The sequence below is a fragment of the Myotis daubentonii genome, chromosome 2 (genome assembly GCF_963259705.1).
Source record: "Myotis daubentonii chromosome 2, mMyoDau2.1, whole genome shotgun sequence".
NCBI lineage: Eukaryota > Metazoa > Chordata > Mammalia > Chiroptera > Vespertilionidae > Myotis > Myotis daubentonii.
The window spans coordinates 32550858-32569686 of record NC_081841.1 but is presented as its reverse complement, the minus strand read 5'-3'; the positions used below and the strand labels follow the sequence as shown (position 1 = coordinate 32569686).

General features: G+C 37.6%; 1 protein-coding gene across 1 annotated transcript in view; it reads left to right on the top strand.

Moving 5' to 3' along the window:
• Positions 1-18829, top strand: part of ST8SIA1 (ST8 alpha-N-acetyl-neuraminide alpha-2,8-sialyltransferase 1) — a 148378-nt gene that overhangs the window by 98462 nt on the left and 31087 nt on the right. Inside the window, exon 4 of the mRNA XM_059682361.1 lies at positions 294-386. Coding sequence (XP_059538344.1) covers positions 294-386 — 93 coding nt within the window. The remainder of the gene's footprint in view (positions 1-293; positions 387-18829) is intronic.

Here is an 18829-nt window from a genome sequence, read left to right as displayed (position 1 = left end):
ACTCCCTGTCCTCCCACTTCAAAAATATTTTGAATGGAATAAATTCATTCCAGTTATTTCTCTTTCATAGATCATTTACCTCTGCAGCTGATGTTTTCTTTCTTCTAAAATAGGACTAGTTTGTATGACAGTGTTTTGAAGGTGCTGATAGTCATCTGATGTCCATTAAAAGGGAGAGGTGATAAAAGTTATTTGTGAATTGAGCTAGACTTAGTAAAATTCCTATTTTTTGTGATAGCTGACAGTCTGAAGGTAGGTAATTCATTCTAAAATGTTTGTTTTTGTTTCCCTAGATGCAATCTTCCTCCCTTGTCAAGTGAATACACTAAAGATGTTGGATCCAAAAGTCATCTAGTGACAGCTAACCCCAGCATAATTCGGCAAAGGTAAGCATTTATGACTTCTGTTGGTGAGGGACTAGAGAGGAAAGCTTTTGAAGTATTAAACATCTAAAGACAGTGAGCATAGGAAACAAAGAAGGACACCATCTGGACAGGGAGGAAGGATGAAGAAGGGAATTGTAAATAAACTAGGCAGGATTATGGGAATCCAAACACCATTTCATGCTCCTGCTGGGACTCTGTTTCTTGTCTTCAGAGACGCTAGAAATAACATGAGGACCCATTGTTTTGCTCAAAGAAGCAACACAGTATTCTGCTTACTCATTACTACTACTTTCTAATTTGTTGGCTTCAGTCCCAACTTATTGATTGGCATTGATTGTTGAACTGAATTAATATCAGTTTTGTTAAGAATAAAGATAAAGAAATGATCAATCTACTGCATATGCGTGCATAAAAATAACAATATTGGCAGAATGTATAGGAGTGCATGATGATATTATATTATATCCATCAGATATGGGAAAGCAAAATGGAAAATTCTTGCTCTAGTATTGATTCCAGAAATCTTGGCAGCTGCTGTGGGAGCTTCTGTGTGCCAGTCTCTAGTTGATGAAGCCCATCAGTAGGCTGTTTCTCCAAGGACTGTTCATTGTGGAAAATGCCTCAGTCTCTGTGAAAAGCGGAGTCAGACATTGCCTTTAGACTCTCTTGTGAAGCTCGCAATTAAGAGTGAAATATCCAGACATCTGGGCTTTGGTGCTTGTCCTCTAAGGAAGTCCTATGCAAGTGGCCGGCACTTGTGTGTCACTTTTTAAACACTGTTGCACTACTTGTTTTGGCTCTTAAGTAAGTATTCCCATAAAATAGATGTCTAGAAACACAACCAAATAATTTTTAATTTTGAGGGATATTGTGAAATTACCCTTCCAAAACGTACCATTTACTTCCTTTTCAGTAACAGGTAAAACTGCCTGTTTCCTAATCCTGATTATGTATTATTAACCTTTAAATTTTTAACAGTTTGTTGGGTGAAAAATGGTACATTACTTACTTATTTAATATGTATTTTTTTCTGAATACAAGAGGGGCTGAGTGGGTATTGGCTATTAGCACTTCGATGAATTGCCTATTTGTATTTCTTGTTTATTTGTGCTTTTAAAAATATCTTCCATTTGATTTAGGGAACTGTTTATAATATAGATATTAAATCTTCGTTTGCTATGTATGAAACATATGTTTTCTCCTAATCTGTCACATATCTTTTAACTTATGTCCTGTCAGAACTTAACATTTTTATGTAATTTGTTAATCTTTTTCTTTATAGTTTCTTTTTATAAAAAAAAAAATCTTTCCTCGGATGATCTTTCATTTCCACATCTCCTCCAATGAGAAAATATTATATTGTATTTATCTAGTAAACTTATGGTTTCATTTTTCATATTTAAGAAATTTAGTTCATGTGAATATTTTTATTTTTATAACAATAGTTTTATTGTTTTCAACAAAGACATGTTCATTATCAGAATTTAAAACAAAAGAGAAAAGTACAAAGAAGGTAAACAACAAATCATCCCAAACCTCCCCATTTGAAAAAAATGGTAATTAATATTAGGTAAACTTTTTTCAGATATTTCATATGTTCTTCAGGACTTTGAAGTTATTGTTTTATTACCTTCTTAAGTTCTAGTGTTGCCAATCAGAAGTCTAATAGAAATTTATTTTTTGTTCAAGGGAAATCTTTTCTTTCTCCACTGATAACTTTTTAAAATTTTATTTTTATCATTTGAATTCAGATAGTTTACCAACATTTATCTTAGAATGGGTCTTTTGAAATTCCTGTTGCTTAGCACATTAATGAGAGGTTCTTTGAGTTGGAAGACTTGAGGGTTTAGTGGTGAAGATTCTGTACTCTAAGATGACTTGGGTTTACTCCCTGTTCACCACTTATGGGCTGTGTGAGCGTGGCTCAGTTACTTAACACTGTCTCCATCAGCTTCCTCATTTGTAAAGCGGGGATAATACTTTTATTATAGTGAATTATACTACATGTGTGTATATATGTATACATCTGCATATATAGGGGCATCCCCAAAAATGTAAATACACACGTTGAATAATTATAAAGGCAGTGGATGTTAAAATACATTTTATTTTCAAAATTGAGCTATCAGCCGTTAAAGTGTGTATACATTTTTGGGCCCACTCTATATGTGTATGTGCATATATATCTATATATTTTAATTATATATAATGCTCAGAACAGTGCCTGGTATACTGTAACTATATAAGTGTTAGCTATCATTAGTATTATTTTTTATCTCTGAACATTCTTTCTCTCTGATATTTGGAAATATGGAAGCATGGAACAATTAGTTTCTAAAATTTCACTGAAGCCCTGGCTGGTGTGGCTCAGTTGTTTGGGTGTTGTCCTGTGCACTGAAAGATGGCCAGTTTGGTTCCTGGTCAGGGCGCATGCCCAAGATTGTGGGCTCAATCCCAGTAGGTAGCCAATCGATGTTATGCTCTCATAGTGATGTTTCTATCTCTCCCCTTCTCTCTTCTTCTCTCTCTAAAAATCAATAAACTAGTCTTTAAAAATATGTCATTGAAAATAAAAAACGACAGTCAAATTTGTGAATCAATAAATTGAATGACCAAAGATTAGCTTGATACTTACTTTTTAGGGTGATTTGTTTTTGATGTAGCTAATGTAGAAGGAGAAAATAAAACATCACTCTCTTAAAGTTTAATTATTGACTCTCACTCAATTCTTAAATATGTGTATTTATTTATTTATTTATTATTTTTCATGGGGGTCTGATCAGGAAGTTGGCAGAAAATCACCAGTGATGATGGTGTCCTTTTGCTTCCATTAAGTGTGTTGGGGCTCTGGGAACCCTAAGGATGAGTAGTTTTTAAATTTGGGATGAGTTTGTCCCAGGTTCAAGAGAATGAACAAAAGGGCAAGAGAACTCACAGAAATATTTTTTGATTATTTAAACATCTTTTACAAATAATTACAGGTACAGAAGAAGTTCCAAAAAAAAAGTATGGGAAGTTCCTATGTACTCTTCATTCATTTTCCCCAATAGAAACATCTTGCATAACCATAATATATTACTTTAACTATTATTTTGATTTGGGAATAACTTTTAAGAAGGAATAGGTGTTCTTGTGGAGTGAAATGAGACATCCAAGGGTAAAAGATTCTGTTTCCATAACTTCATATGTGGAGTTGATAGTAAGACTTTAAAAGGAAAGTGAACAAAAATATTTAGAGCAACATTTGGAGCAAGATGAAGGGGGGAGGGAGAGAAAAAGAGAGAGGGAGAGAGAGAGAGAGAGAGAGAGAGAGAGAGAGAGAGAGAGAGAGAGAGAGAGAGACAGAGAGAGACAGAGAGAGACAGAGAGAGAGATTGTGTTATTGAGAAAAATTATGAAAACTACAGGAGAAAGGAAAGTGTAAACAATTAAATACTTAAGAGGCAAAATAAACCTGTTGGTTAAGACTTATGTTCAACATAAACAATTAATACAAGGCAAGAAAGAATCATTATGATACAAATCATTATGATTAATCATTTAGTCAGCATTTCCATGTGCTAGATTTTGTGCTATTTATATACATTGCAACATTTAATCCTCAAAACAATCCTAATAGGTAGAATATTTTAAATATGTATTTACAGAAAAAGGAAATGTGATGTGGTAAGTTTAGTCACCTGCTCATACTCACAGTTGCGAGTAATCATTCTGGGACTTCACCCAGACATAGCTCAATCCAAAACCCATGCTCCTAATCAGTTACCATCACACCAGGTGATCTTTCCAGGTGATCCATGCATTGTACAAGGAAACAATCGAGTTTTCATAAGTGACAAGTTATTTTGGAAAGTTTAAATTTTTTCACTTAAAAATGTATTCAGTGTAGCAAGGTATTTGGATTAAAAATCAAAATGAATATAACTATTCTATTTTGTGAAATAAGGAAATGATATACCATTACAATAGCATCAAGTAATATGATGTACTCAACACACAAAAAAGCAAGCATTCTATGGAAAAAATTTGGAATTTTATTGAGACATTTCAGACAACCTGACTAAATGTATGGATATACCATGTCCATGACTAAAAGACTCAGTATTGTAAAGGCATCAGTGCTATCCAAATTGGTCTATAGAGTCATTGAAATTCCAATAACAACCTCAATATGGTTGTGTGTGTATCACTTGACAAGTTGAAATGCAGAGCCAAGAATATTAAAGGAGTTTTTGAAGAAAAAAATGGTTGGAAGAGTTACTCTATCAGATATTATAATCTAGTACCTATATATAGCTATTATAATGAAGACAATGTGGTATTGGTGCGGAGATAAACAAACTGATCAGTTAAACAGAACAGGGGCCCCTCAATCAGATCCACATACATAGAGACTCTTAATATATGACAGAGGTAATAGTGTAGATCAATGAGAAAAGGAAAAACTTTTCAGAATGATGTTGAGACAGGTGTCTATTTGGAAACAAATGAAATTACATTTCTACCTCATACTTGATACAAAGCATTGTTTCTAGATAGTGGAGACTGAAACTTGAAAAGCAAAACGAAATCTTGTAGGAAACAGCACAGGCCTTGTAATTTCTTAAATAAATAGCACTAATTGAAAGGAAAAGACTGATACGTTTGATATATTAAAATGAGCTTTTATTCATAAAAAGACATGCTAAAAGCAGAGCAAGTACAACCACATTATAGAAGAAGACAACTAACCAAGGACTTGCATTCAGAATATATAAATAACTCATTTAATTTAGGAAGAAATTAATATGAAAATCAAAAATCCCAATAAAAAATGTCAGAGCCAGATTTCAAAGCACTAGTCTAAATAGCAAGTAAATGAATGAATATATGCTCAATCTCAATAATCAGAAAAATGCAAATAAATATTCAAATGAGGCATTATTCCATATCCATCAGGTGGCAACAACTGTTTCAGCTGTTGGTGAGGATGTAAAGCAATAGACAGTAACATATATGCTAGTTGGAGTGAATATAATTACAACCACTTTGGAATGCATTTTGACATTATCTACTGCAGTTGAAGAAGAACCTACCCCATACCTTAGCGGTTCCATTCCTACCAGTAGTTCTCAACCATCTGGCCCTTTAAATACAGTTCCTCATGTTGTGACCCAACCATAAAATTATTTTCGTTGCTACTTCATAACTGTAATGTTGCTACTGTTATGAATTGTAATGTAAATATCTGATATGCAAGATGATCTTAGGCGACCCCTGTGAAAAAGGGTCCTTCGGCCGCCAAAGGGGTCGCGACCCACAGGTTGAGAACCGCTGCCTAGAGAAAAACAACAGTAACTATAAGGGAGAAGTGCATGATAGTTGTTTATAGTAGTTAAACTCTAGAATAGTTACGACACTTGACTGTGTGGCTCAGTTTCTGGAGTGTCGTCCCGCTCATGGGTTCAATTCCCAGGTAGGGCACATGCCTGGATTGGGGTTCGGTCCTGGTTGGGGCATGTATGAAAGGCAACCAATTGATGTTTCTCTTTCACATTGATGTTTCTCTCTGTGTCTCTCTCTCACTCTCCCTTTCTCTAAAGTCAGTGAGCATATCCTCAGGTGAGTATTAAATAAATAAATAAATAAATAAATAAATAAATAAATAAATAAATGATAGATAACATAATTGATTCTACCACTGTGCATCAGTGATAGAATGAATAAATAGGAAAATGTTTACATAACAGAATACTTTATAGCAATGAACTATATAACTACCCATGATAAAATGGATGAAATTCATAAACCTGATGTTGAGAAAAAATAGTAAGTCAATCAAAATACGGTAGAACTTTATATAAAGGTAAAAATAAAATTAACAGTATGGCTGAGGGACACATACAGAGCAAGTAAAACTATGAAGAACAACAGTGGTCCTTCCCAGGGGAAGGAGAGTACTGGATTGGGGAAGTTTTTTATTCACATTTTATACAGTCTTCTCTCAAAGCTGTTCAAACCCAAGATGTTGGCAGTATCTTGCACTTCCATGTGACTGAAAATTAAACTCATTGGGCAAAGCTGTGCAGTGGAAATGCTAAGTACCACTAATTTTCAGCTGTCCTCCAAATTCTTGGTTCTTATAAAAAATATTCCACCAAGGTTTATAAGCACTGTGAGTTTTCACTACAAAATTCTCTTAGAAAATATCAGTATCAAGATGAAACAGGCTTGCCCAGCCAGGGTGGCTCAGTGGTTGAGCGTTGACCTATGAGATCACAGTGTGACTCCCAGTCAGGGCACATGCCCGGGTTGCGGGCTCGATCCCCAGTGGGTTCTTGCAGGAGGCAGCCAATTGATGTTTCTCTCTCATCAAAGTTTCTATCTCTCTATCCCTTCCCTTCCCCTTTCTCTAAAATAAATAAAAACATATTATAAAAAGATAAAACAGGCTTGAGAAAAATTAAATATATATGAGGCCATATGATTATGGTACAAAACAATAAGGTTAGAGAACTTCATATTTGTTGATGGATTTAACAGAAATTACTATCACTTTTTTAGTATACTTGTTTAAATGCATTCTTATTTTTTGAAAAACAGCTATAGAGAGGTATAACTAATATTCAAAAAAAACTGCACATCTTTAATGTATACACTTTGATGAATTTGGGTCTATGCATACACCCATGATACTGTCACCACAGTTAAGGTAATAAATACATCCATCACCTCCAAATGTTTCCTTGTGCCCTTGTCTGTGTGTATATGTGTGTGGTGTGGTAACAACACTTAACATGAAGTATATCATCTCAGTAAGTTGTTATTCAATGGGTGTAAAATGTGTTCTCTGTGACAGCACCCAGAACAAAAAGATTAGTTAGGATGCCTGTGACACAAGATGAGAAAAGGCTCTGATTACATTTTTATGGGCTGGGAGGAGAGAGCCTGTTCTAATATAGCTGCAGATCCTGTTGGATGTTCAATTGCTATTGTCCTCTTCCTTTCTTCACTGGGTTTTGCAGGTGGATGGCAGCAATGATCCATGCATAAGATTACTCTTTATCAACATACCAACTAACCTAATGGGTTTTAAATATTTTTGTTCAAATATGCCTTACAAGAATGTTTTAAATCCATCTTTATTTCATTGATCATTTTTAAATCACTTGATTTTTTGGCTACAAAGTTAAATAGCTGGCAAGAATGTATGTTCAGGGCATTATATACTGTGCATAGGCTTTAAATATATACAGTCAAAATCTGAGAAATACAGATTTAACTCTTCTGATGTGACATATCCTCGTAGCAATGTCAGTAATCTTTGTCAAATTGATTCAGTAAGTTGAGTTGACTTTGTGTCAGGAAAGGCAGACTACTTTTTAATTCAAGCACATGCTAAAATGTAACCCCATATAGTAATCTCATTTCTGAACTCTAATTATTGACTATATAAATAAGGTACGGAAATTGCCAAGAGTTTGTCCCCTGAATAAAATAAGGCACAGTCTTTCTGTTTCTTATGTTTTTTGAAATGTTTTTGCTTTCTCTCAAGGGACACTGCCTCAGGAGCTGTGTATCTTGGAAATATTTTTTTTGGTTTGGTGGTCTGGTGGTTTTTACACTCTGCATCCTTGTAATATTTGGGATAATAAGAGGTATGCTTTTATTTTGTAAAGTGGAAAAGGGAAAATTATGAGAGTAGAGTTTGGAAAAGAGAAAGCTGTTTAGACCGTCAAATTAGTCCCGAGCAGATGTTTTAGGAAAGTATCTATGTAGAAGTGGAGGATTTGGAAATTCCTAGGGGGAGAGGGAGATTAAGATTCAAGTGTCATGAGAACCAAGATGCAGAAGCACTCATTCAACTAATACCTTTTGAAATCTGCTCTGGAAGAGGGAATACAAAGTTGAGTGAAACATGACGCACACACTGGAGTTACTCACAGTCAGTAGACATTGTCAAGGTCTTGGGGTCTACCTAAGGGGCTTTAAGGGGCTCCTTGAACCCCTCCTACAATTTATGCAAAATTTTCATGGATGTGTATGTAAGCATCTTTAATTTTCCAATGGTTGCATTATACAAAAATGGCCCAGACTGAGTCATTATATGATAGCATCATCTAAAAGAAGAAATCAGAGTTCTCAAAGCTTTATTTCTCGACTTGCAACAGAGTTGAAACCTCAGTAGCCATTTTTCTTATCACAGCAGTTCCATACATATTTGGGCAAATGATTTTAAAAGATAACAAGTTGAACTAAGTTGACCTATCATGACATTAAGAATTCATTTTTAAATATGAAATCTCTAACTTGGGAAAGATTGTTATTTGCAGCCACTAAAACAGAGCAGCAGGATTCTGAATGTGTGTTTCTATACAGGCATATTCGAGAAAATAGTATAGGTGTGAGCAGTGTGGGGTTAGAATCTCTTACCTGTGCCATTGAGGTCCCAGCAAGTTGTTTGGCACACAGGACCTGCACAATGTATGTTTATGGAATGAGTAAGTAATAGATACATTTAAAAATCTCCTCCAAACTGAATTTTTGGTTTGAATTGTCTTATAAAAGGAAATTCAATGAATTTTTTTGGTGTCAGTTAAAATGCATTTCTTATCTTAAGCTGAGGAGACGAATGTTTTAGTAACAGATATTTCAAAAACAGTATTAGTGGAATGCTTAGCAGGGAAAACTTGGTTATTTTTTTTTTAAGTTGTCATGAATTAGGAAATAAAAAAGCTTCAGAACAAATGCAGTATAAATCACGGTGGAGTTAACCTTTTAAAATTTGTAAGCCTGTAGCTTTTGCGTCACTGGGTGAACTTGATATGAGACCCTGGTATTTATTTGAGGTTTCTGTATCCAGTAGAGCCTGGATAGTCTTTCTCATACAAGAGGAAGAGACTTTATCCCATGGTTACTGCCTCTATTTACTAATGGCAATTGGGAATGTGGAGATATTACCGGGAAAAACAGTTGTTTATTTTGTGCACTTTTTATTTTATTTTTCACCGTTTTTATTAATTAAATTTTTTTAATGTTGACACTATTGCGGATGTCTCACATTTCCTTCCCCTTTGGCCATCTCCACTGACCCTCACCACCGAACCCTCCCTTGGCCTTCACCACACCATTGTCCCTGACCTTGGGGTCTGCATATATTCTGTAGATAATCACTTCACATTCTTTATCCAGTTACCCTGCCCCTCTGGCACTCGCCAGTCTGTTCCATGTATACATGTTCCTGGTCCCATTTTGTTCATCAGATCCCACATATTAGTGAGATCATATGTGTATTTATCTTTCTCTGACTGGCTTTTTTTTTTTTTTTTTTTTGCTTAGCATAATACTCTCCAGGTCCATGCATGCTATTGCAAAGGGTAAGAGTTCCATGCTGAAGGTCACAAATCATAGAGAGATGCAAATTAAAACCACAATGAAATATCACCTCACACCTGTCAGAATGGCTATAATCAATAAATCAACAAACAAGTGGTGAGGATGTGGAGAAAAGGGAACCCTAGTGCACTGTTGGTGGGAATACAGATGGGTGCAGCCACTGTGGAAAACAGTATGTTTCCTCAAAAAATTAAAAATGGAACTGCCTTTTAACCCAGTGATCTCACTTCTGGGAATATATCCTAAGAATCCCAAAACACAAATCAGAAAGAATATATGTACCCCTATCTTCATAGCAGCATTATTTACAACTAGAGGCCCAGTGCACGAATTCATGCATGGGTGGGGTCTGGCTGGACCCACCTCCACTTGGTGTGGAGAGGCCGGTCCAGGGTGGGGCCGGCTGGGGGGAGGGGCTACGGGCAGTTGGCTGGCCGGCCCCACTCCCTGGTCAAACTCCCAGTTGAACTCCCCGTTGAGGGGACAATTTGCATATTAGCCTTTTATTATATAGGATAGCCAAGATCTAGAAATAGCTCAAGTTCCCATCAGCAGATGAGTGTGTGCTTTTTAAAAAAATAATTTGAGTATTAAGGAAAATAATTTGGGTCCAAAGAAGATTATAGCAGTTTGTCTTTAAAATTCTATATGACTCACATCTCAGCTTATGTTTCTAAAACTTCCATATCTACTCTGCCAGCTGACTCTTTTCAGACTTGGAGCATCTTATCAGTGTTTGCATCAAGGCTTGGCATCCATTGATAGAATTCTAACACCTGCCATAATATAAGGGAATTCAGAGGTGGATGCTAAAACTGGAACTAAAGAGAGCAAATAGGAGGTAGAGAGGGGATGCTTCTAAAAGGATATAGATCTGTACTGAGTTTGTGTCTGAGATGCAATATTGCACTGTAATAGAGGTCTTGGCTTTAAAGAGATTTATGTTCAAATTCTAGTGCCAGTGCACTATGTTGCATTGGTTGCTTAACCTCCCACCTGTCAATTGAAAATAAAATGTTTACCTTGAGGGTTGTTGAGAGATATAAATGACATAATGTGGCTGCATCCAGTAAAACTACTCTGATTGATATTCAGAATGGCTACTCAGGAAAATTCTTCTGTTGGAATACATTTTGTTCTTGGCTAATACATTTTAAAATCCATTAATGGGCTCATCAAATTTAGGAAATTTCCATGGTTATCTGCATAACTTCTCCTCCAGACAAACAAAAAAACTGCCACAAAACAGAAAATCATGGACCTAAAACCAGACCAAGCACTGTGAACTATACAATTTGGATATCAAAGATGAGAACAGGAGACCATGTTACATATTAATGGGTGTTTCATATTAAGCCATGGTAAGGGATGATAAGGACCTAATGTGGTCTCAGGTCATTAGCAGCCCCTGGCTCCCAATAGAAGCAAACACATTTCTTCTAGATCAGTGGTCGGCAAACTCATTAGTCAACAGAGCCAAATATCAACAGTACAACGATTGAAATTTCTTTTGAGAGCCAAATTTTTTAAACTTAAACTATATAGGTAGGTACATTGTTATTAACTTAATAATTTTGGATTGACGACTTAGTATTAACAGCATGAGTTCAATACACTAATATATTTGTGGAATGCCTATTATGTGTCTAAGGCTAGAGATAACATGACATCCTTCTGGAACTTACATTCTAGTGAGGAAGATCAACTTTAAATAGTCACATCAAATAATTGCAGTTGTCATGAGTGCTAAGGAAGGAAATAAACAGTAAGCGAGAGACGTTATTTAGCAAGGTTAGGCATTTAAACCCCTCTAAGCAGATAAGTTTCATTTTATAATAATAAAGCCACCAACACAAAATAATTACAATTCCTAAATTAATGACAAAAATACCTGTAGGATTTGCAGCTGGTTGGAAAAATACAGGTAACTTTATGCTTCGAGTAGGTACTTTTGTCACCCGCACGCGATTTGCGGACGTGACTAGCACTAACCACTGCACAATGAGACTGCTGACTGACTGGCTCACTCAACTCCTGCATGAATCGCGCGCACATCGCCCGACCGACGGACCGACATCCCCCACTTCTTCTAACGCCACTTCTTCAAAATAGACTCGCCCAGGCCGAAAACCGACTTCTGCGCATGGGCCATGAAGTTTCAATCGCACTGTATGTTCGCGCCCACACGTGGTATTTTGTGGAAGAGCCACACTCAAGGGGCCAAAGAGCCGCATGTGGCTCACTAGCTGTGGTTTGCCGACCACTGCTCTAGAGGAAAGCTCTCGGAATTCCCTTATATCACTTTTAAACAAATACAAGCTGATTAGCAAACACTGAAATTCATACAAACCATCAATATTGAGAGTCCTCAGAGACAAAAAGCAAACAAAAAGTTACAGATGCAAATGCCTAAGAATGTATTGGAATTAACAGACATAGTATATAACTAAGAATAAAATCTTTATAAAAATAAGAATAAGTCAATAAGAGAACATCAAACATCAAAATTTACTAGGTAATTTTGAAAAAGAACTTTTGGTAATGAAAATTGTAGTTGTTTAAATGAGCACACAATGATCTACACTAATAAAAGAGAAACATGGTAATTGGCGTACAACCGCTACCCTTTTCATTGGCTAATCAGGGAGATATGCAAATTAACTGTCAGCCAAGATGGCGGCCGGCAGCCAGGCAGCTTGAAACTAACATGAGGCTTGGTTGCCTCAGTGACGGAGGATCGGAGGATCGTTGGAGGAAACCAATGTTCCCCGCCTGCCGCTGCAGGCCTCTGAGCGGGCAGTTTAAGAAACATTGTAACAAATACCGCCAGACTTCAGCCAGCAGATTCGCAACATTGTAAGCAAAGGCCAGAAACCTACTTTCAGCCGCAGAGGCCTAAGAGCTGGAGCCAAGCCTCAAGGTAAAGCTGGCCCAGAATAAAAAAAAAAAAAAGAAAAAAAGGAGCGGTTGGGAACTTCAGTCACTCCCAGCCTGAAAACAGCCCTCAGCCCCTCACCCAGACTGGCCAGGCACCCCAGTGGGGACCCCCACCCTGATCCAGGACACCCTTCAGGGCAAACCAGCCGGCCCCACCCATGCACCAGGCCTCTACCCTATATAGTAAAAGGGTAATATGCCTCCCAGCACCGGGATCAGCGTGACAGAGGGCAGCACCCAAACCCCCTGAGCAGCCCTGCTCTGTGCCTGATAGGGGGGAGCTCCCCAACCCCCCCCCCACGGGCCCTGCTCTGTGTGTGATGGGGTAGAGCCATAACCTCCCCATCGGCCCTGCCCTGAGTGTGAGAGTGGCGGCGCCCCAACCCCCTGATCGGCCCTGCTCTGTGGGTGATAGAGGGCAGTGCCCCAACCCCCTGATGGGCCCTGCTCTGTGTGTGACGGGGGCAGCGCCCCAACCCCCTGATTGGCCCTGCTCTGTGCGTGACAGGGGGTGGCGCTGCAAACTCCCCATCGACCCTGCCTTGAGTGTGACAGGGAACGGTGCCCCAACCCCCCAATCGGCCCTACCCTGAGCATGACTGAGGGTGGCATCACAACCTCCCAATCCGCCCTGCTCTGTGCATGACAGGGCGGTGCCCCAACTCCTCAGTCGGCCCTTCTCTAAGCCCGACCAGGGGCTGCACCTAGGGATTGGGCCTGCCCTCTGCCACCTGGGAGCAGGCCTAAGCCAGCAGGTCGTTATCTCCCGAGGGGTCCCAGACTGCGAGAGGGCACAGGCCAGGCTGAGGGCCCCCCCTCCCCCCCGAGTGCACAAATTTTTGTGCACCAGGCCTCTAGTTATACATAACTGAAGAGAGAATTGGTAAACTGAAAGAGGCAAATAATTTTCCAGATACAAGGGTATAGAAAATATGAAGATAAGATAAAAAACACACACATAGAACGAGAAGGACTATATTAAAGTATAATTGGGGAATCATAAAATAGATTTAAAAGTTGAGACTTATTCAGAATTAAAGAATAATGTAATCCATAATTACAACACAAAATATAAAACATAAATACATTTTAAAATGGCAGACCTAGACCATTTTAGTAAAACTAAAGAAAGTAAAATGCTGTTAAAAACAGCCAGAGAGAAAAAACAGATCACTTGCAAAAGATTTATAGACTAAAAGCAGACACCTTCCAACAGTAATATTGATAGTGAAAAAATATTTTCAAAGTGCTAATATATAAGCAACTATCAACATAGAAATGCATGCTCAGCAAATTACTTAAAAAATTTTTTTTCTAAAAAAAAGACATAAAGATTATTTGCCATCAATAGACCATCACTGGAAGAAATTCTAAAGAATATATATCAGGAAAAAATAAATTACTTCAAAAGAAAAATCTGAGATGCAAAGAAACTACTAAGCAAATAAACCTAAACAAACCTCATCTATATAAAATAATAATTATATACACAATATCTTTGCATATGATTTGTAGTGTCAAAATAAAAGGCACAGCTAAAATACTGGAAAATAAAATCACATTCGGGGAGATTGGAGTTGAAGTGTTTTGAAGCTCTTGTTTCAGTTATTTATTACTCAATAACAAATCACCCTTTGTGGCTTAAGCAACAATAATTTTAGTGTCTTTCACAATTTCTGTGGGTCAGGGATTCAGGAAGGACAAGGTTGAGCAAATTTGACTCATGGTCTCTCATCTGGTGGTAAGTTGAAATGGTGCAGGGCTGGAGCAGCTGGCGCTGACCCGGCACCTCGCTTTCTCCATGTGGTCTCAGGGCTCTCCACAGGGTCTCTCCTTGTCGGCTAGTTTGGGCGACCTCACAGCACGACAGCCTCAGGACAGTTGGACTGTTAATGTAGTGGCTAGCTTCCCCCAAACCTTGTGTACAAAGAGAACAGAGCAGAAGTGCATACCATTTTTATAACCTCTCATCAGAAGTGATTGAGCATCAGTCCCATCATACTCTATAGCAGTGGTTCTCAACCTTCTGGCCCTTTAAATACAGTTCCTCATGTTGTGACCCAACCATAAAATTATTTTCGTTGCTACTTCATAACTGTAATGTTGCTACTGTTATGAATCGTAATGTAAACATCTAATATGCAGGATGGTCTTAGGCGACCCCTGTGAAAGGGTTGTTCGACCGCCAAAGGGTTCGTGACCCACAGATTGAGAACCGCTGCTCTATACGATAAAGCAATCACAAAGGCCCATCCTGGCTGGTTTGCTCAGTGGATAGAGCATCTGCTTGTGGACTGAAGGGTCCTGGTTCGGTTTCAGTCAGGGGTGCGTGCCCAAGTAGCAGGCTCAGTCCCCGGTGAGGGGAAATGAGGGAGGCTGCCAACCAATGATTCTCTCTCATAATTGATGTCTCAGTTTCTCTCTCCTTCTCCCTTCCTCTACGAAATCAATTTTTTTTAAAAAAAGACCCACCCAGGCTCAAGGGGGGAAAGTCCTTGCATACATCCATCTCCTATTAGGATTGGAAAGTCACATTGTTAGTAGAGTGTGGTTAGATGTTGTTGTGGTCATCTTTGGAAAAATATCATCTGCCACAGTCTACCCTTAGGGCAAAGAATTCATATGCCTCACACATTCAATAGTCTCAGCCCCTCCTTGAAGACCTCCCCAAACTTACCGCTGATAGTATCAACTTAAAGTCCCGGGATCTCCAAATAATTGAGAAAAGAACAGCGACAGAAAAAAAAAAAAAAAAAACTAGAAAAGAATAACCTAAAAACAAAAATACAAGAGGGGAATTCAAAAAACCAAAGTAGATTTGAAAAGTTGATAAATAAAAATTACTTAAAAATCAACTTTTTATTATTTTTCTACAAATCCATCCTAAAAACAAAGAAAAAACTCACAGCGTATGCAAATATAAATATGTATAGATCATTTGAAAATAATGAAACTCTTTAAGCATATAAAAATATATCAGTTGTTTTGTAGTTTATGTTACATATGTATTAATGGAGTAATACACAATGGCATGTTGGGATAATGTTCCTGAATAACTTTAATCATTATTAATTTACTCATATTATAATATAAAGTGGAAGTAAATATATAAATGCATATGCTTCAACTATATAATTATATGCATAGGAAATCTCTAAGGAAAAGAATCAGTAGTTTCTAAATTTGCTGCAAAATTGTATAATAGAGCAAAATCATTTAAAGTGCTTGCTATTTTAGCCCTAACCGGTTTGGCTCAGTGGATAGAGCGTCGACCTGCGGACTGAAACGTCCCAGGTTCGATTCCCATCAAGGGCATGTACCTAGGTTGCGTGCACAGCCACAGTAGGGGGTGTGCAGGAGGGAGCTGGTGGATGTTTCTAACTCTATTCCTCTCCCTTCCTCTCTGTAAAAAATCAATAAAATATATTTAAAAAATAAAAATAAAGTGCTTGCTATTTTACATTTTCTTCTAATAAAAATTTATTTTGACAATACAGCAGCTCTGTGAGCTAGAGGGATAGACAATATGAATGAAGCCCTAATTGTGTGTGTGTGTGTGTGTGTGTGTGTGTGTGTGTGTGTGTGTGTGTTCCTGCCCCTCCAGATCTAAGTGAGATTAATTTGTACTATAAATTTTATGTACTGAATTCAGAAAATCAGAATGTCCTCTGCATCTTTTTAGTAACATTGTCCTGGGAGCAGAGGAAGAGAGCATGGCACCAAGAACCCAACTCCTGACACAGAGTAGTTATTACATCATTGTCCATTTGTTCCCTTTCTTTTTCTTTCCCTCTGTGACCCTCTAATCCTCAACATTAAATAGCAGGTGAGGTCAAATGATTCTCTAAAGGCATAATTAGTACATAGTTATTGGAATAGACTAAATTCTCATGGTACTTTCATGCAGGTCCATTGAGAGTGGGTTGCAGCCCAGTGAGAAAACATTACAGGGTGGAATCAGCAAGGGTACCAGGTTAAGAATCTTTACATAACCCCGCCAGCATGGTTTAGTGGTTGAGCTTCAACCTATGAACTTGGAGGTCACAATTGGATTTCCAATCAGGGCACATGCTTGGGTTGTGGGCTCGATCCCCAGTAGGGGGAGTGCAGGAGGCAGCTGATCAAAGATTCTCTCTCATCATTGATGTTTCTATTTCTCTCTCTCTCTCTCTCTCTCTCTCTCTCTCTCTCTCTCAAATCAGTAAAAACATATTTTTTAAAAATAATCTTTATATAGGATTTATATTGACATGCAACATACTGAGACTACCAATAATTGTACTCACTTTCTCTGACCTGCCCTCCTCCACCTCCTTTTCAATGTTTACTTCAGTGGTATAATTATTCCTGATCATCAGAATGTTAGTGAATTTTAATTTCATTGGAAGGAAAAATGTGTGGAGTGATTTCTGGAAATCAGTAGGGCAGCATTGGCTGTGTGATCTAAGATAAGTTACTTAACTATATTCTGCATGTAACATGGCAGGAAAAAATTTGTTAGCAGTTGGCACCAGAATTCTGTTTAGGGGGTGTGCTGTTTGTGTCTGGAACTACTTTTTGCTAACTTCTGGGTCAGGGAGAGACTAAAGGTGTGGTATTGTTGCAAAGTTGGATCTGAAATAGCAGAGGGTAGAACTGTTGGGATGAGCCAAAGAGAGGACATAAGAAAGCAAGAAGGGCTGGAAAAGGGAAAAGCAATGAAGGATTAGGAAAGAAATCTTTGGGAGCTTTAGGCAAGTTTGTTAGAAAATAACTCAGATCTCTGAAATCAATTGTAAATTATTTTGCAGAAATTATGTGTTCTGAGATTATTTCCCCTTGATATACCCCTCACCATCTTTGCCCTTCAAATTTCTAATATATCTGCATTTTTGTATATGGTATCTGTGTGTACGCACGTGTGTATAAATGGTAAAGTGACTGTTTCATCTAAGATTAACATGGTTTGTGCTGTGAATAATGGCTCCTCCCGGGTAGAGAGGGCCTTGAAAGTGTAACCTTCCTGGGAATGTTCAGAGCATCCTTCCTGGCAAGTACTTCATTTGTACTGACTGCATGGACTTTTTGGAATGTAGGCACTCTCTTGATTCACAAAGAGATTTTGTTACCGCTGAAGCACTTGTGCCCCAGCTTAACTGTGGGAGGCAACCTTAAAAGTGAAGCCCGAAACTCGCTAATTATCTCACTAAACCCCTTATGTGCTCAGAGTTCCTTCCGGCAAGATGGTAGGCGCCCATCTGTGAACGCTTCCATTTCACACAGTTCATTGTGGTTCAGGGATTTCAGATTGTTCAGCTATTAATGAGCTTTCCTAATATCCTCATAAGAAATAATAGGGTAGGAATAATTATTAGTATGTACATGAATGTTTCTATAGTCTGAAAATTACATCATTGTTAAGTTTATATGTGTAAATAATTTAACTGGTGACTATAAACCAAGTTGAGTAAATAGAATATAGTTTTAGAAATTATTAATTATAATTGTTTTGTTTGTATATTAATCAGTTATATGTTCTTATTGAAAAATGCTTTCCAACTTGAAATATAAGAATGTTCTTAGAGAACATACATTATATTATAGAGAAGTGTAGATACATGGTCTCTATAAGTTCTGTTACTACACTGCCTTAATTTGTTTAATAGAAAGATTTTTTGGAAGTCAGGGAGGGATGGGTGGGAAAAGGTTACCCAAAGAACTTACTTATATGCATATGTGCATATCCCATGGACACAGACAATAATGTGGTGAAGGCATGGGGAGAGGCTGGGGGAGATGGAGAGGGTCAATGGGGAAAAATGGGGACATCTGTAATACTTTCAACAATACAGATACATTTTTAAAAATCAGAATTTTAGCATTTGGTTGGCCTCTAAATCGATATTAATTTTAGCTTAAGTTTTCACTATTATCTTTTATATCTGTAACAACCAGCACAACAAAAATCAGAGTCTTGATATAAATGATTGATAAGGGTAGAATGTAAATTGATGAGAAGATAGCATATTTGACAAATACAATTGCAAGTACTAACGAAGGGAAAGGCAAAAGGAAGGGATGCCCACAAGATAAAATTACATATTTTATTGATTATGAGATATACAGTTTTCATATTTTAGCATCTTAAAGAC